Source organism: Ambystoma mexicanum, chromosome 3q, assembly GCF_040938575.1.
Source record: "Ambystoma mexicanum isolate Mex_15411 chromosome 3q, UKY_AmexF1_1, whole genome shotgun sequence".
Taxonomy (NCBI): domain Eukaryota; kingdom Metazoa; phylum Chordata; class Amphibia; order Caudata; family Ambystomatidae; genus Ambystoma; species Ambystoma mexicanum.
The window spans coordinates 1,108,043,230-1,108,061,570 of NC_090926.1; the positions used below are offsets into that span (position 1 = coordinate 1,108,043,230).

The 18,341-nt window shown below is 42.8% G+C and overlaps 1 protein-coding gene across 2 annotated transcripts in view; it reads left to right on the forward strand.

Annotated features, from left to right (window-relative positions):
* XAB2 (XPA binding protein 2) overlaps positions 1 to 18,341 on the forward strand; it is a 711,598-nt gene that overhangs the window by 104,410 nt on the left and 588,847 nt on the right. For both annotated transcript variants that reach the window (XM_069603869.1, XM_069603870.1), the window contains exon 6: positions 16,722 to 16,886. In XM_069603869.1, coding sequence (XP_069459970.1) covers positions 16,722 to 16,886 — 165 coding nt within the window. The remainder of the gene's footprint in view (positions 1 to 16,721; positions 16,887 to 18,341) is intronic.

Here is an 18,341-nt window from a genome sequence, read left to right on the forward strand (position 1 = left end):
GAGACAGAGGACAGCCCTGTCTATTACCCCTCTGCAGCTCAAAAGAATTGGATAGTTGGCCATTGGTTCTGACATTGGCCGTCGGACAAGCATATAACAGGGAAATCCAGGAAATAAATTCCTCTCCCAAGTTTATAGCACGTAATACCAAAAAAAGATACTTCCAGTCAACTCGATCAAATGCCTTTTCCGCATCCAGAGAGAACACTGCCACATCATCTTCCAAGATCTGGGCATGTGTCATCACCAACAAGTTCCTAATATTACTAGATGTTCTACGACCTTGAACAAAACCTGACTGATCAGTGTGCACCAGCTTCACTAATAAATGATCCAAGCGTAAGGCCAACAACTTCGCCAATTTTTTGTTGTCCGTATTTATTAGGCTAATCGGACGATAGTTAGAAGTCAAGCTGCTATCTTTACCTATCTTAAGAAAAACCGATATAATGCATGTTTGGTTGAAGACGGAAGAAGACCCACCTCCCTAGATTTCGTATACATATCCCGCAAAAGCCCCACCGCCAAATCAGGTAAAATTTTATAAAACTCAGCAGGCAAACCATCAGGCCCAGGAGATTTGCCTGAATTTAGCTTTCCAATTGCAGATCTCAATTCATCAACAGTCACTTCAACATTCAAAATCGATTTTTCCAAATCATCCACTATAGGCATTTCTAAACCATCCAGAAAAGACTCATCCAGACCATTGACACCCAATTAATTTTGATATAGCTTCATGTAGTATTCCTTGAAGGCCCCATTAATCTCCTTAGGGTCAAATGTCATCATACCGTTCATTCCCTTTACAGAGGTGATGGCCATTTCCGATTGCTGTTTGTCTCAATCTATAGGCAAGCCAACAATCACATTTTTCCCCATATTCAAAATATGAGCATTTTAACCTGTACAAGTCTTTTTCAGATTTCACTCTCAAAATGTCATTCATTTCTCTCTGCAGTTTCTTAAGCGCCAACCTCTTTTCCGAGTTAGTAGGGTCGCTTAATAAATCTATCGAAATCACTTTAATACGTTTGTCTAAATCCAGACTCATCTTCTCCAAACATTTCCTCTTGCTACTAGACAACCCCAAAATAAGGACCCGCATTGTACATTTAAAGGCCTCCCAGAGTGTCTTAACGTTAAGCCTATTTCTATTTTCCGCAACAAAGTGATCAGCCTCAGATCTAATCTTATCCACAATTTTCTCATCCTGTAGAGTTGAGGTGTTCATTTTCCAACAAAACGACCTGCAAGTATCAAACTCCAGCTTCACATCCAAAAACACTGGTGCATGATCCATAACAGCAATACTTCCAATCTCAAAACCTGCTATGTATTATGACATCCAGAATAAAAGGTGTATTCTATAAAATCTGAATTACATAGTCTCCAGCAATCTTTCAAATCTAATTCTGTTACAAGTGACTGAAATGAACAAAATGTAGGATCCCTTCTCAGATTTGTAAGAGGTCCGCTTCGATCTAAGTTATGATCCATAGCCAAATTAAAATCCCCCCGCCCAGAATAATATTCGGGGAACCATAATCCGGCAGCATCTGAGCCACCTTACCAAAATATGATCCATCATGCCTGTTCCTCTAAAACCATGAAGGACCACATTGACACCCTCGCTCCGGCCCTTGGTGATTTTTTAACCACTCCTTTGCCTCTGGATCCTTCCTCTCCCCTCTGAAGCACTCCTTTGTGCATCCTCTTCTCAAGAAACCCACAGCTGATCCTTCTTGTCCAGCTAACTATCGCCCAATTTCCATTACTCCCTTTCTTGGCAAACTCCTGGAAAAGTTGGCCATCTCTCAGCTTAACCTTCATTCCAATTCTGTTGGCAGTCTCCATGACCACCAGTCTGGATTCAGAGCTGCCAGAAGCACGGAAACTGCTCTCCTGAACATCTGTGAAGATCTGCTCTACAACCTTTACTCTAACATTCCCTCTGTCCTCATCCTCGATCTCTCTTCTGCCTTCGACACAGTCACCATACCATCCTGCTCAACCGCCTCCGTGAAAACCTGAGTATCACTGATCAGGCACTGGCCTGGCTGACCTCTTTCCTCTCAGATCGACCCTCCCAGGTCCAACTTGGGTCCTTCCTTTCATCTATCTTCCTCTCTACCTGTGGTGTTCCCCAGGGGTCTTACCTCTCGCCCTGGCTTTTCAACCAATACCTGGCAACTCTCGCCCACTGCATTGCCATTTTCTGCTCAAATTTCCAGTGCTACGCTGACGACACTCAACTCGTTTTCAGGCTGCCCTCTGCCACCTCCTCTCCCTCTCGCATCTCTGATTGCCTAACTGCCATTCAGGATTGGTGTGCCGCCAATGATATTTGTCTGAATGCCAGCAAGACGGAGATCCTCCTCATCAGCACACCTTCACCATCCTTTCCCCTCACTCCCTTGGCCCTCCTCCTACCCCCACCTGCGAGACTAAGAACTTCAGGGTTATCTTTGACTCCACCCTTTCCTCACCGCACACATCTCTGAGGTCTCTAAAAAGAGACATTTCTGACTGCACCTCCTCAGAGGTACTCTGTCTTTCCTCTCCTTCGCCCAGAAGCTCATGGTATCCCAAGCTCTGGTTCTCTCTAGCTTGGACTATTGTAACAGCCTCTTTCTAAATCTACCTGCCTCTACTCTCCGCCCTCTGCAAATAATCCAGAACAGGACTGCGAGACTTGTCCTTGGCCTCAAGCCATGGGATTGTATCTCTCCAGCTCTGAAATCTCTCCACTGGCTCCCAGTGGATGCAGGGATTAAATTCAAAACCCTCTGCATTGTCCACTCGGCTTTCTGGGGCTTGGGTCCAAAATACCTTCAGCTATCCCTCCGCAAATACCTCCCCTCTCGAGCTCTTCGCTCCTCTACCTCCAACTCCCTCGGGTCAGTTGTTATTCTAAGAAACGAGCTGGGGATAGATCTCTGTCTTCGACTGGGGCCTCCCTCTGGAACAGCCTCCCTGCTACTCTAAAACGTGAAGAGAACTATCTCCGGTTCCGGTAGCACCTCAAGACCTTCCTCTTTTCTTCTGCCTTTGCTCCCCCTCTCCCCTGCTGATCTGTTCTCTCTTGGCACCGTGCACCAGGCCACCCTCTGTCTTTCGGGCCCAGGTACCTGCTCATCCTGCCACCCTCCCGCACTGCCTCCGGGCCACCCCTTGCACTGGGGTCTGTATCTGTACCCACACAGCCCCCCCTTTTTCTTCCTGCACTTATCAGACCTACCATGTCTGCTGCCTTAAGCCTAGCACTTGCAAATTGCTGGCTGCATTACCACTGTTTGTTGCCTTTATTATTTATTTATTGTTATTTATCTGTTTCTCCTCTGCTTCGCACTTTCCACTTCTCCCCCCTCCCATGCACTTTTCCCCTCCCATGCACTTGCGCGTTCTCAATGTCACTGGGCCTAGTAAGATCGCTGTTTTGTTCTCCCCTGTTCCCCTGCCTTGTCGCGCTCTAAAACACTTGTGTACGAGTGCGATAGAAACAAAATATCAATCAATCAATCAATCAATCCAATGAGGGAGCATAGACATTACAAAGAAGTGTCTTAACCCCTTGAATTTCAGCTAAGAGAACAACGATCCTGCCTTCATCATCTGAGCGCGATTGTATCACTTTAATCGGGGCATTTTTTGCACCAAAATTGCCACACCTCTGCTCTTAGAGGAATAGCATGAGACATAAAAATCCCCCACCCACCTTTTACGTAACAAATTAACTTCATCCTTTAACAGATGTGTCTCTTGAGGGAAATAAACCTCGCTATGCATATCATTCAAGCAATTGAAAATTATTTTTTCCGCTTGACTGGATTGTTAAGACCATTAACATTCCAAGAAGAGACAAACAAAAGGTCCCCCTTTCCAGAAGGCATCGCAAAGACTTGTGTGAAACAATAAAAACAAAACACCAGTTCAACAATACTGCAAATACTAGAATAACAAACCCTCCCACACCCTCTAAAACAGAAGTATGAATCCAACATCAACAAGAACTAGAAAAACCCCAAGAACCCCCGCTACCCCGAACAATCCCTTATCAGTGTGTAACATCTTCAACCCATAAGTAAATCCCTAGACAATATTCTTAGTCAACCCCAGAACCAATGCAACGAAGAAAATGGGAAAAAAAAAAGATCAAATCAAAGCATAAATATTTTGGAAAATACACATCAGTATAAAAAAGTATTAAGCACATATGAAAGAACCAACCACCTAAGTAGCATTGTCGTATTTGCAGACCACATTTCCGAAAATTCGCACAGTCAGGTCTGTAATTGCCAGTGACTCATGAACAAACCAATAATAGATATCAATGCAACTCTAAAAAGTAAAAATAAAGGAATAAGATTCCATCTAGGTATGAACATAAATTAAATAGAAGGGGCTTGCGTTATTACCCTAAAAATAAAGACAATAAAATGTAAAAAATAAATAAATAATTTTCATTAGTGCAATGGCTAGATCTAATACATTTATACCACGGAGATGGAAAAGATCCCATACTCCAAAACCACAGTATATCTTACACAAAGGAGAAAGGCAAATCTACAAGCAAAGTAAAAAAATAATGCAAACATTTGTAGCTTCAATCCCAATAGCTAGACGCTTTTAAAGTATACTAATAAAAAACTCCATGAAGAGTAAAAACAAATATTGATGTTCATGTTGGAGTCACACATCAAGCTTGAAAATTAATGCATCACAGCATCACCAGCTGAATCCACGCTTTCATATTGTATAAAGTAAATGGCCTGTTTGGTCCAGCTGTACAATTAATCCAACTGGACACATGGGTACAATCTCAGACAGCAGGCCCCCAGCATAACTGATTGTAGTTATGAAAAGCCCCAAAGTCCAGTAAGTACAGTCACAGAGAGGACAGATAGGACAGGAAGTCCAGTGATTCCTTATAAATCGCGTAGGTATTAACTCAAAGTTCTCCCTCCATTTTACACTACAATCATAGGGCCCTGATTAAACAACAACCTCACCCGTTTAGATATGAATGAGGTGTGTTTTCAGCATTTCGACGCACTGCACAGACCTGAACAGCTGGTCGAATGAGCCTGCAGCGCTGACAACCATAATAAGGGCAATCCCTGTGTACCGCCGTACAGGGGACAGCTGAATCACTCTGACCCCCACCCTTGGAGGGCTGGAGCTATCCAGAGGTCTGCCAAAAGAGAAAGTAAATAACGCTTCCTGAACGCACGTACGACTAAGGCTGACTTGTTGACGCTGCGTAGTGCGTGTTGAGAGCGGAACATAGAAATCAGGTGTCAAGTTAAAGCAAAAGTCCTTTACTCTGGAAATTCCACCAGGCTGCGTATCTCAAGCCTGTAGATAATTCAAAGGTAAACACTCCGAACATCATGAAACAAAAAAACGATCAACTGTTTTCCATAGCCAGCGCCATCTTGTTGTAATTAACCATCAGTCAATTTTAAAAAATAATTATAAATAAAAAAATATATATTAATCAAATCGTAGAAAGTGCAGATGATGATGTTAACCTGCAATTGTTGTACAAGAATCCCTGAGGGCCTCCAGCCACAAAAAAGCCTCCTTCGGTTCAGAGGTGATTTTTTCTCCATCTGGAAACAAACTGTCAAAGCATTGTATCTGTTGAGAAAAGCTTTAACCTACAGGGTTTTGGCCAGGGTCCTGACTCCCTTGAAGGTTCGCCTAGTCGCCAAGATCTCTTTAGGATAATCTGGATAAACATATAAAGATTTTCCCTTATAGGTGACAGATCCTTTATCTCTTGCAGCCTGTAATAAGCTCTCCTCCTTTCTTGCCAGGACAAAGGAGACCATGATATGCCTTGGCTTAGAGCTGGGTAATTTGCCAACCCGAAAAGCATGATCAAAGTCATCTTCCTTAAAGGAAGACATACCATAACAGTCTTTGAAGATACCCATTATCATTAATATTAGATTTTCATTTCTGGGATCCGGGTTCTCATCAACCCAAATCACCCTGACATTTCTCTCCTGCAGCCTTAGGTCCATTTCCATGCGCCGGTCCTTCTCACCCAGGAGGTCCTTTCTCAAATTGTTGTAAGCCCTATAGCTTCCAGCCATCTCAGAGCTCATAGAAATTGATTTCTTTTCCAATTCCTCCACTCTGCCATCTAGGTGACAAACCTTTGAGTTCAGTTCAGACAAGGTGGTCTTGACTTCAACCATATCCAAAGCTACTTGTCTTAGGAATTTATAAATGTCTTGGCTACTGGGATTGTCTTCTTCCATCTCTAACAACTGTTTCTGTTTCGTAGAGATTGGGTTTTCAGGTTCTTGAATCTTCTTTTTTGAATTCATAATCAGTAAATAAATAGCTTCAGGAAGGAGGCCAGGAGCTGCAGGTTCAAGCTGCTGTCACCTTGGCCAACATTCCGGAATCCAATAATTATATATTCATATTTTATTAATATAGTAAACACAGTTATATAAAAATGAAGTATTAATCATAACATTTATACAAAGGTATGAAAGTTCTAAAAAAAAAAAAATCAATTTGATACTGCATGAAACAACAATATATAATCTGTATATAGAGTTTTCATTTGAAAATGGCCCTAAAGAAATGGGTGCTGAATTGCCTTTGTCATAACTAGTCAAACGCCCATATTATACCTATTTTTCATAGGGCTTATGGCTTATATTTCTCTCAAGTTGTACTTTCAATAATGCCTCAATTGTGTAGATGCCGATGGCAAGAAGTACAAAGTATCGTAAAGTGATAAAACAGTGCATAAATGCTAACAGAAAAAGTGCAGAGTGTCGACTACAAGTATCTTGCATGTGCTCATATAATGCATGTCCCAAAATATCTTGTTTTTTGTAGTTTCCACAAGTACTTAGATCTAGTTCAGTCCAAAAAAAGGGGGGGAACTGCTATTCGTCTTTCTCAGGACAGAAATACTGCAAGCCAATGTTCAACAATCAATGTACAAGAACATACATAAAGTTTGACTCGTCTTCAGTCATTTTCAAACAACCTATTCTGCAAAAGATGACATTAAAAAAATACAAATTAAAAACTGACCAAGCATAGCAGTCCCATGCCACTAAATTGCGTTCTAAATGTTTGTCTTTAGTGAGTAACTGATCAAAAATTAATAACCTTGTTACATCCAGTTTGAGTGTGAAGAACAAGAGCTGCATACAACAACAGACAGCAGAAAAATGTATATGCAGAGACATAATAAAAGGACTGGGATTAGAACTATCCCTAGTTCCACCTAGATGGCAAAATTACCAACAGACAACAAACTGTGCAAATGGCCAATGGCAGACTTAAACAACCTCCATTAGTGTATTAGAAAAGCATCATATTCTTGTATGGATGCCCATCTATTGTGGCTTCCAAACAGATTCAATGGTAGAAAGTCAATATTCCATTGTGTTAAAAGCCCATGGTAAATAATCCACGGTCAAACCTAATGGAAAAAAGAATTGATAATTATTAGGCTACCTAACCAATCTTATTTTAATAATGTAAAATTAAAGTATAAATCAAATGAGGCTCTGTGGCCCCCATGACATGTTTAATGAGCCTTCAAGAGACATGTTTAAGTGACAAGCGTGTCTGCCTGAAAGCCCCTGAAATGTAGCAGTCCATCTTTGATGGTAAATGCCACCATCGTGGTGTAGAGATGCCTGTTATTAAAGCCACAGTTACGAATAGACTTTTCACTATGGTAGTATCCATGGAGACCAATGTTACTGGACAAAGTGGCTGTAGGCACCCGATGTTACATTTTAGGACAGAAAGACCATACTGCCAAAGGGCTAAGAGACAGTATGACAAAACAGCTGGATAGCCGTACCAAGCTAAGTGCGGCAAACATGACGTGCTAACGGAATGGGAATAAAGAACCAAGCATAGAGCCCGCACCCGGACAAACTGCTTACCTGTTAATTTGACAGCAGCAAAAGTACGTGGTTACAAAATGGTCTGAAGCATCCTGACGTGTGTAGGCTCAAGACTGGTCCCGTATCAGTGTTATAGACCATGCTAGTAGACGTCTGTTCAAGTGAGTTTGGAAGGGAATAGCACGGACATACAAATGGGACTAAATTTTTCCGTCAGATGTCGGCGTACGGAAAAAACGTGGAAATAGAAAAAGGGGACTAGCCATTCTCATCAACTAACTACACTCACGTTCCTCATAAGGCCAAATTCCTATCTAGTTATGGATTGCTCCAATCAGAAAAATATCAAAGCTGTCAAAACAGGCATACATTCAAGCATTATAAAAACATTTAAAAATACTTTTGCGTGATCATGACAATGGACATAGAGACAAGACTGCAAGCCCTTCTACAACTAAAGGCACCCACTTGACTGTAAGGAATATATGTACTAGTCCTACTAAAGTAGAAATATACATGGAGCAATGCACGGGCCAGAAAATATATCAAGTGTATATCAATACATACCCAATAGACAGGATTATGACCCAATGTGATCAGACATTGTGGATGTTGAAGACCACAATTGTAGACTAATGTGTATCACATAGCCAAATGACAATAGTGATATTTCAACATCTATATAATACAGAATGAAGCCATTCTTCTTGCTGATTGAGGCCCGGGTTCGCGCTGAGCCAGTCTGGCTGCTATACTCTGGGAATCTACACCATCTACCCGTTCAAGTGCCCAGCATTTGAAATCATCACAACTGTGATTGTTTTCCAAAAAGTGGGCAACTAATGGAGATCTTATCGTTTTGTCCGGATTTTGGATTTATGTTCCGTAATTCTTATTTTAACGGGTCTAGATGTTTTCCCAATATATGTTTTTTGACAGGGACAATAATAATGTAAATGACGTTTTATGTGTTGCAAGTGGTATGATGTTTTAAGTTCCAGGACTTGCCGTTCATAGTGACCGATGTACATGCAGTTGTTGATTTGCATTGACTGCAAAAACCCCATGATAAATTTCCAATTACTGGCTTGGATCCCCAGAGAGCCGATGGTCATCTGATTTGGTCATAGTGGCTCTATCTGCTCGTGAAAGCCAATTCTTGAGATTTTTGCATTTTTTTAATGCATAAATAGGGCGTTCCAAGCCTGGATTGTTGAGTTGCAACAGATGTCAATGTTTGGAAATTATCTTCTTAATGCCATTATGATGTGTATTGTAAGTCAGAGTGCAAACAATCTGCTTCCTAGTAATATTGTCCTTGTTTTTCTTGATCAGCAAAATGTCCCGATGCTGATTTTTTTTGCTTTTGTTTCTACACCTTGTGCTAACTTTTTACGGTGAAGAGAAGTCTTAGCTTCACTCCACTGGCTTTGTTCTCATTTGTTATGGAGGCAGCAGATATGATATGATAAGTCATTTATAACGCGCCTGTACACAAGTGTTTCCAGCCGCGACAAGAAAAGGGAGTGGAGACAAAAGGAGGACAAAACAAACTATCTTACTAGGCTTTGTGACATTAAGATTGTGCAAGTGGGACAGCCCCAAAGAGCAGAGGGTAGGGAGAGGGGAAGTACCAGCGAGAGGGGAAGTGTGATCAGGGCAGCAATGCTCTGAGCAAGTGCAACCAGGCCAGCACGGCTCTGGGTAAGTGCAGGGAGGCAGGGCACTGTAGAGGTTACAGTTACTGCCCCTATGTGCGTGTTGGCCCGGAGGCCGTGGGGGGAGGCCGATCATGGAGGATCCTGGTACCCGTTGTGCTCAGAAGGTAGCCAGGCAACCAGTCGGTGCGGCAGACCGGTAGGTCAGCAGGTGAGGCAAAGAGAATAGGAAGGTCTTGAGCTGCTTCCAGAACTTCAGATTGTCCAGCTCCAGTTTGGGATGGGCAGGGAGTCCATTCCAGAAGGAGGCACCTGCAGAACATAGAGATCTACCCCCCACTCTCTGCCCAGCGAAACGTCTGACCCTCAGAGAGTTGGAGGTAATAGGCGTTCAGAATTTTCTAACGGCTGAAATTTGGCCAAATCTCCCATTCAGGGTTTTATTCTCTGTATTTGGATGATTCCCTTGCAGCCACAAGGCGCCAGTGGAGCGATTTCAGTGCTGGCGAGATGCAGTCCCTGGGCTTGAGGCCAAGGAGAAGTCTTGCAGTCCTCTTCTGGATTAGTTGCAAATGGTGGAGAGTAGAGGAAGGCAGATTGAGAAACAGGCAGTCGCAGAAGGACAGCCTAGGGAGAACCAGGTCTCTGGAGATAGTGAGCTTCTGGGGGAAAGTGAGAAAAGGAAGAATGCCTCTGAGGAGGTGCAACTGGTAGTAGGACTTCTTGGCGAGGTACGAGATGGGAGGGGTGAAGGAGAGAGTGGAGTCGAAAATTACACCAAGGTATTTTGCCTCACAGGAATGCGAAGGAAGCGGGCCTAAGGAGGGCGGCCAGAGTGAGAGGGGGAAAGCAGGAGCAGGGATCCCAATGAGAAGGATCTCCGTTTTACTGGCATTAAGGCAGAGATAGTTGGAGATGCACCAATCCTGAATCGCAGATAGACAGCCAGGAATGAGCGAGAGAGAAGAGGAGGCTGAGGGGAGCCTGAAAGAGAGCTGGGTGTCATCTGCGTAACACTGAAAATTATAGGAGAAAGTAGGGGGCAGATGGGCCAAAGGGTCCAAGTAGACGTTAAAGAGCCAGAGAGAGAGAGGTTAGATCCCTGGGGGGGACAGCATCTGGAGAGGATGGTGGTGGAGAGAAAGGACCCAAGTTGGACCTGGGAGGGCAGGTCCGAGAGGAAGGAAGCAAACCACTTCAAGGCCTGCCCAGGTTCTCATGGAGTAGATTGATCAGGATTGCGTGGTTGACAGTGCCAAAGGCAGAGGAAAAGTCAAAGAGGATGAGGACAGAAGGAATGCTGGAATTAAGGTTAGGGAGCAGATCTTCACGGGTGTTCAGGAGAGCAGTTTCGGTGCCTATGGCATCTCTGAAACCAAACTGATGGTCATGAAGACAACCAACAGATTCAGTATTGAGAGTGAGCTGGGAGATGGCAACATTCTTCCTATTACATTTACATTTTTGCAATTTCTTACTGTATTTTTAGATAGCCTTCTCGTGTTTACCGCGTTTAGCTACTCACAGTGGCTAGTGTCCTAACATGGCTGTGCCATAAGGTTTTATCCTTGTTGTGTGGCCTTCTTTCTGCCTTCTCAGGAAATGTGGTCATACATTTAACTGTGCTTTTCACGGGCTAGTGCAGGCCATGTGTGGTGGAAGCCAGGAAGTGGGTTGGGACTGGCTGGTTCCAATCCACAAACTGGTTCCAGGATGTCTGGAGTGTATGCATGAGTTTCATCCACAGTGATGCTGGATTGGACCACTGCCGGGGTGTTTGTGTGTATGTGGAGCAGTTCTTCTATTGGTTGGGTTGAGTTTTGGTGCTCACCTGAATCTAGGATAGGAAGAGGGGGAAATACTGCAGCAATTTCTCCAGATCTGTAGAGGTGCTATGTATCCCGTGTAGCTGTGCAGATGAAGGAAACCCCAAGGACCTGTCCTGAAGAGGCCTGGAGATGCTGTCCTGGTAGAGCCCTATCTAACTACTGTTCTTAGAAGATCCTCGCTGGTGCTTCGACCCTTTGGAATGGTGAAACCAACCAGTATCGACGTCTTCTTGTGGCTCTGCAGTTTGTAGTCTTTGGATGTGTTCCTGTGCCAACCGGTTGGCTGACCAACTCCATTTTGGGCTACCGCTTCTGAGGCAGCATCATTCTGCATTTTTTGTCTGGAACTTTAGGGGTCTTCAGCTAGTCCCGTAAATCGCCTTACTGCGAAGGTTCGACGTCCCAGCATTAAAGGGTCCAGAACTTTTCTTACGATCGCGACTTCTGAGATGACACTCCCATATCTAGTAGAGTGTCCATAAGAATCCTGCATTGGTGCCTGCTGCATTTGTCCACTGGAAAGGGTTGCATTCTGCTCCTTGACCTACAGCTCCTGGGCATCTTTGACCGGAAAAAGCGGCGGGAAAACCTACCTCCAGCGACCCTCCTGCTTCCTGCCAAGTCTGAGGGAAAATTAGAGTACGGGTGGTGAGTAGTAACAATACTTAACGGGGACCCTATCTCCACCCTTTAAAAGTTTGTGAAGAACTTTGATTTGTTTGATAACTCTTGGCTTTGCCAACACTTGTTGCAGAAGCTAGGAAGACATTTTACTCACCATTTGGACTAATCTTCACATTCACAGGAACGTTTCCCTAACATATTTTCTAACGCCTGAAACTACTTGAGAACTTTTGAACTTTCGGGCACAAGGCTCCAATCAATTAAGGACTGGACTTTAAAAATTAGGGTTTCTATTCCTGTAGACTGTTGGTGCAATTGTTAATTACTTCCCTTCCCTTTCAGGTATTGGGGGAGGGGTGAATTGTATACTTTGCATTAACAGTGAGGGTTTCTATGTTTTATATTGGTAGTATTATGTGATAATCTTGCTTGCTCTATTCATTTTTCTTATGTGTTTTTGGGGCCTTTAATTAATATAGTATTGTTATACTTACTAAGTGTAATCCTTGACTGCTTCACTGTGTGAACTCATTGATGACCCTTGACCTCACTCACCTCTCCAGAGACTTAGTCTGGACCACTCTCCATGCTACCTGTTAGGCAAGATTGTATGCAGTACCCTTTGGGTGCACTGCAACAGCCCTGACCTCCTGGCAATAGGAACCCAACCTTTGGTATAAGTATGTACTACACAGGTTGGTAGCATGTTGAGCAAGAGGGGTCAATGTGAGCAGTAGGGGAGTTGCATAGAGATTCACAGCGACAAGTATTCAAATAAACTCTTACATGCAAGGTTTCTTGATTAAACAATTATTAATTTATTTAACAGTCAGTTTGAGTAAGCCTTCTTCATAAGTGGCAATATAATAGTAACACACAAATACACTCTAAAATACACACTCTGAGTTTCCCTAAATCAGTAACTACCCATTTCTGATGGCACACAGACACTTCCTACACCCTCAGGTGACTTCAATGCTAGGACACTATGGACATTAATATATCACTGTTGCATTTAGGGCAATACTTAAGAGCATGTCAAAGAAAAAGGTTATTAGAATAAAACAAGAGATCTCGCAAATATTCTGAAGCCGGTAAGTACTTTTAGTAACCCCCAAAGCAAAGTAAGTTAACCCCTTCCTGGAAGGAAGACAAAACATACAGTCAGAGGGAAGAAGAATCATTCGGGGAGCGAGGCCAAAGTCAATTGGACAAAAGTCAAGGTGAACTGAAGCACTTCTTGCAGGTAGGTAAAAGTCTTTCACAATTTCTTAGAAGTCTTTGTTGAAAAGAAGAAATCAAAGTATGGCCACAAGCTGAATAGGCTTGTGAGGCAAAGAAGCTGTTGGCAACTCTACAGAAGCAACCAAGACAAGTCTCCACTGAGAACAAGTGAGGTTACACAACAAGAGGTAAGTTCTCTTAGACCGTACAGTAACTTTGGTTAGAAGAAATGGTTCCAGTTGTTCTGTTCCTGTGCAGCTCTGCAGAGCCTGTGTTCCTGGGCCTCAGATGTGGGGACAAAAGGGAGGAGGTCTGGAGGACTCCTGCACTGCAACGGGACGGTCAGCTACAGAAAAGGACCAACTTCTATTCAGTGGCACTTTGCGGTTTCAGCTTCTCGTGTCTCAGCAAATCGCAGCACTGCGGACTTGTGGCTGTTGGGATGGACTTTCCTTGCATCTGGGGTCCAACACTCTGTTGAGGTGGCTCAGGCTCGGTTAGTCCTGCTCCCAGGGAGTCCGGAGGATCTTCCTGGAGCTCTTGGCCAACTTAAAAGTAACGCACATGATCTGGTGTTCCTCTCCCTGGCTCTTCGGTTGCAGCAGCAACTGCAGTGGAAATTCAACCAGCTTCGAGAGGATATCCAGGTGGCTTATTTTGGAGTTGATTGGTCCCACCAACTCAAGGGGAGAAGTCGTCCTTGCAGGGCTTCTCTAGTCGAGACGAATTCGGAGCTTCAGTACAGCAGCAGGGATTCACTGGGCAAACCAACGGTCCAGGAGTTGCAGCAGGCGTCTCTTCCAAGTCCTTCTTCATATTCCTTCGTCCTGTGGTTGACTCTGCCTTCCAATCCAAAAAGCCTTGCCTTGTATGCAAGTTTCTCCCATTCATTCCAGCATAGCTACCAGTCAAACAGCAGGGTGGCTGTCCTTGCCGGAGAGCCATCCGGCCAATCCCCTTTGGGTGCATTCCTGTAACCAAGGAGATTAACCACAGGGAGTTTCGGGCACCTCCCTCACTTCCTGTCCTAGCCAGACATACTGGAGCCAGAGGCGGGATTCAATCGTGAATCCCGCCAAAGACAAAACAAACAAAGAGACCAAACCTGGTATGGCGCACAGAGTGAATCTCAAGAAGAACCTTTCCACAAAGAAATGGCGAAAAAAGACGACCAGGGCCATTTTGACAACAATGACAGCCTTGGGTGCTGTACTGCACCTGCGAACGCGGCCCTCGGGAAAAGCACACCACGGTAGTTAAAAGTAAACCACTACCTCCAGCCATTCATCGAGGAAAGGGTAACACAAAAATGTTACATGACAAACTAGACAAAGGGGATACTAAGTAACCCCTCCAGCACCCTATTGTAAGATAGTGTGTGCTGTGTCTAGAAAGTTACAAAATGTAAGTAAAGTCAATTTCACTTCACTGCTCTTGGAAACAGTAGTTTATGCAAGAGAAGGTATTTAAACCTTCGGGAAATCGGAAAGACTTCTGTTTGTCAATGCACTGAAGGTGCTGTGCTCACAATGTAAAATATGATGCCAATGGAGTTTGTCAGAATCCACAACCAAAGGAAACACAGTGCTCAAGTCATAGCAAAAATACATGAGAGAGTGGGAGGAAAGGGTCTCACTCTCTCTGGGTAAAAAATGAAAGTCCTCAAAATCCAACAAATGTGCTGGGGGTCTCTAAGGTAGAGAGGAATTAGCAAATTACTAGGAATTCTCCCTAACACTGCCTTTTTTTGGTTTGGCTAAACTCCCAGAAGTTCTCCCTATTCACTATAACTAGGGTGGCCTCCTATACTCTGTCCCCTAGGCCAGTGTTTAGAAATCCATCGTAACATCTTGGAATGGTCAAACAAGCCACCAATACAAGGAGGCAAGGAAGTACATTAAACCTAAATTGCATGAAAAACCCCTTTACGCTAAGTCCAGGACATTTGATTACATTATGGCTGTGGTTAGCCAGCCATAAACGTTTCCATTACATATTCCTGGATAGAATGATACCCTTTTAATGATTCAAGATTGTCACAGTGGTCCCAATCAAAGCTCAATTATGAAGCTGCTTGAAAGCTTTAATTATGCCCTAAACGCATTTCTTTCTCTAATGAAGCACAAATAAGTATTCACATTTGTTTAATAACTTTAAGCCACAGGGTCACTTTCCTGATGTTCATCATAGTGGTCATAGAGACCAGTCACAATTCAATCTTATCAAGCTAACAGGAACACAGTTTGGCAGAACTAGTATACGTCTCAGTTGCCTATATTTCAAAGATAGGCTGTATACATGAGGTGTGGAAGAGTTTACCTAAAATCATTTTTTCTCACCCACAGTATCACATCAACTCAGTAGCTATGAGATTCTGTAGACGCATAAGGATTGATTCTGTACTATTTGCAGTGGCAATTTATGTATACAGGGCCGGGAATAAGAGAGCATCAATTTTGAATCTAGCCCTGTGATTTTTGTAGTTTCCCCTAGAAATATACTTGGCAATTTTAATACAGATGTATGACATACAAAAGCTTTTTTATCTTTTTTTAGATTCACTGTATTTATTATTAGAAATTCTTGCTGGTAGTATTGCACTTAACGACTATGGAAATATGCACTAAAATGTAAATAGCATTTGTAATTACATGTGTGACTAGCTTTGTCATAATTACAGTTAGCCCCAGTTTTATGAAATGATATACTGAAACTGATGTGGTCGTTATTGTATGTTTGATGTGTCAGTATGTTTGATTTTGTGCTTTTATGGGTTTATACCTGAAATAAAGCTTGGTTGATTGTACTTATTTGAGCCCTTAGATATTCCCTGCGTGATGTTATAATAAAGTGTATATATTTAATTATACCTGTGTGGTGTATTCTCTAACAATATTGGGAATTACTGTACTTCATTACCAGCCGACATCCATATAGTTTGGTATTTCTTTTGGTTTGAAACCTATTTCACATTTAGTTTACATGTTTTGATATCCCTTACCAAAGTGTTGTGGAAAATAACTCTGTAACCGCTCCTATCACTGTTTTGAATTCTCCATTTCTAATTTTGAATACTTGCCTGTATCCTGGATTATCAGACCTCATTGGGTACAGTATATTTTCAATAATATACCATTTGATACTTGCATAATTGTGTGGCTGTGTGATTTCAAGCTGCTGGTGTAGCCTTCACTGCTGTGCTCAGCTAGCACTGTGTCACAGTTGGGAATAATTTAAGGGAAACCCTGCCTTCCTAACTCCTGAAGATCTCATGAAGCATCCACCAGAAGGTCTTTGGAATGTTTTCCTAAATTAAATCTAGCTGTTTAGACAAAAGCATGTTAAATGACTTAAGTGATTTTAAGTAATTATGTTCACAAATGACATCTTTCAGTCACACTGCGCTGATGCTAAACCATTCATGAAGTGCCTTGTGATCCAAATGTAACAGCCTCCCAAGTATGATTGTTCAGTTTCTCTTTCCACAGCTGTGGCACGACTTGTGCAATCTTATTTCTCAGAATCCTGACAAAGTTAAGTCTCTGAATGTTGGGGCCATCATCCGTGGGGGCCTGACCCGCTTCACAGACCAACTTGGCAAGCTCTGGTGCTCTTTGGCAGACTACTACATCCGAAGTGGGCATTTTGAGAAGGTACTGACAATTTAGTAGTACAATTGAACGAATGGATAGAATTTGATTGTCTGAAGTTAACAAATGTGCACATCTCACCAACTTGCATTTGTCTTGTTGTACATTTTTCTTTGACTCTGATTCTGTCCCTTGAGTACACCATACCGACAACAGGGTAGTCTATTGTGGCACAAGCATGCTCGCAAAGTGATTGCATTTTTCAAAGCTGAGATGTGATTAATTTTGTTATGTCATCTAGTCTCTTTATGTCAACTGCTTTTCCTCATGACAAAGCCAAACTGTTCCATGCAGTCTAGCCCAAGACTGCAGGTTAATTTGTGTGTCATCGTTCCACTTCTGACACCCTCGTCCCATGCTAGGAGGTTTCTGTCAGCGCTGAGTTCCGGCAGTAAGGTAACTTGACAGCAGCTGTGGTTGAGAAGTCAAGTTCCATTATGGGAGTGCGGTGAACATGAATACAAGTTACTCCTGTATACCTTCAAATAAAGGAATATCTAGGTAAAGGTCTTATAAAAGTCGACTTAATATTTTGTGAAAGGGATGTAAGTTTTGAGCAGGTTTCAGGCAAATAATCTGTGTCAGAAAGACAATTGATTGAAAAAAAAGCAGGCAAATACTTTTGGATCCCCTAAAAAGAGTCATTCAGTACAACAGGCTAAGCCAAAGTCAATGGGCCAAAGTCTTATATAGGAGGACCACGGGCCTTGACCAGGGGCTTCCGCCGAAGACAAAACGTTCACAAAGGACTTTTATGCCCTGGAGGGAAGGGGAAGGACCAAGAAAGAACAAGTAACTGAAAAATGGTGAAATAAAAAGACGGGGGCCATTTTGGTAAAATGGGCACCCATGGGTGCCTTACTGCAGCTGTGGAAACAGCCTGCGAGTAAGTAGCACTGTGGTTAGTAAAAAAAAGTTTCACTGCCATCAGCTATTTAGGTTAAACTTGTCTCTGTAACAGAAATGTTACAGTGGTATTGAGAAAGGGGATACACTGTATCTCCCCAGCACTCCATTCTCTTCTTTTCTCTTTCTCTTTGCTTCTTCTCTCTTTCTCGTTTTCTGTAATCTGTCCCTTACTGTCTATTTTTTTTTTTTAATTTAAAAAAAGGATTTTAAACCTTTCATCTTTTGTACAGTCAAAGAAAGAGTCTTGTTCTTACTCCATTTACTTTTCCCAATTAGATTCAAATAATATATTAAAAAAGCAGACAATTGTGAAAATGTCTTTCTTCGTGCCACCGTGCAGAAATTTGGCCCATCGGTCTTCCGGTGACAGTTTGATTGTGGAGAATAGATACAGGTCTCTAATACATGATTTGGTTTCATCCAGTGCCAGACATGAAGTAACAATATGCTGAAAGGTTTCCAGTTCATTTGGTTGTTTGCAGAAGCGGCAGAAGGAATTGTCTTTGGATACAAGTTGCCTGGATTGTAGTAGCTCTCTCGGTGGCATCA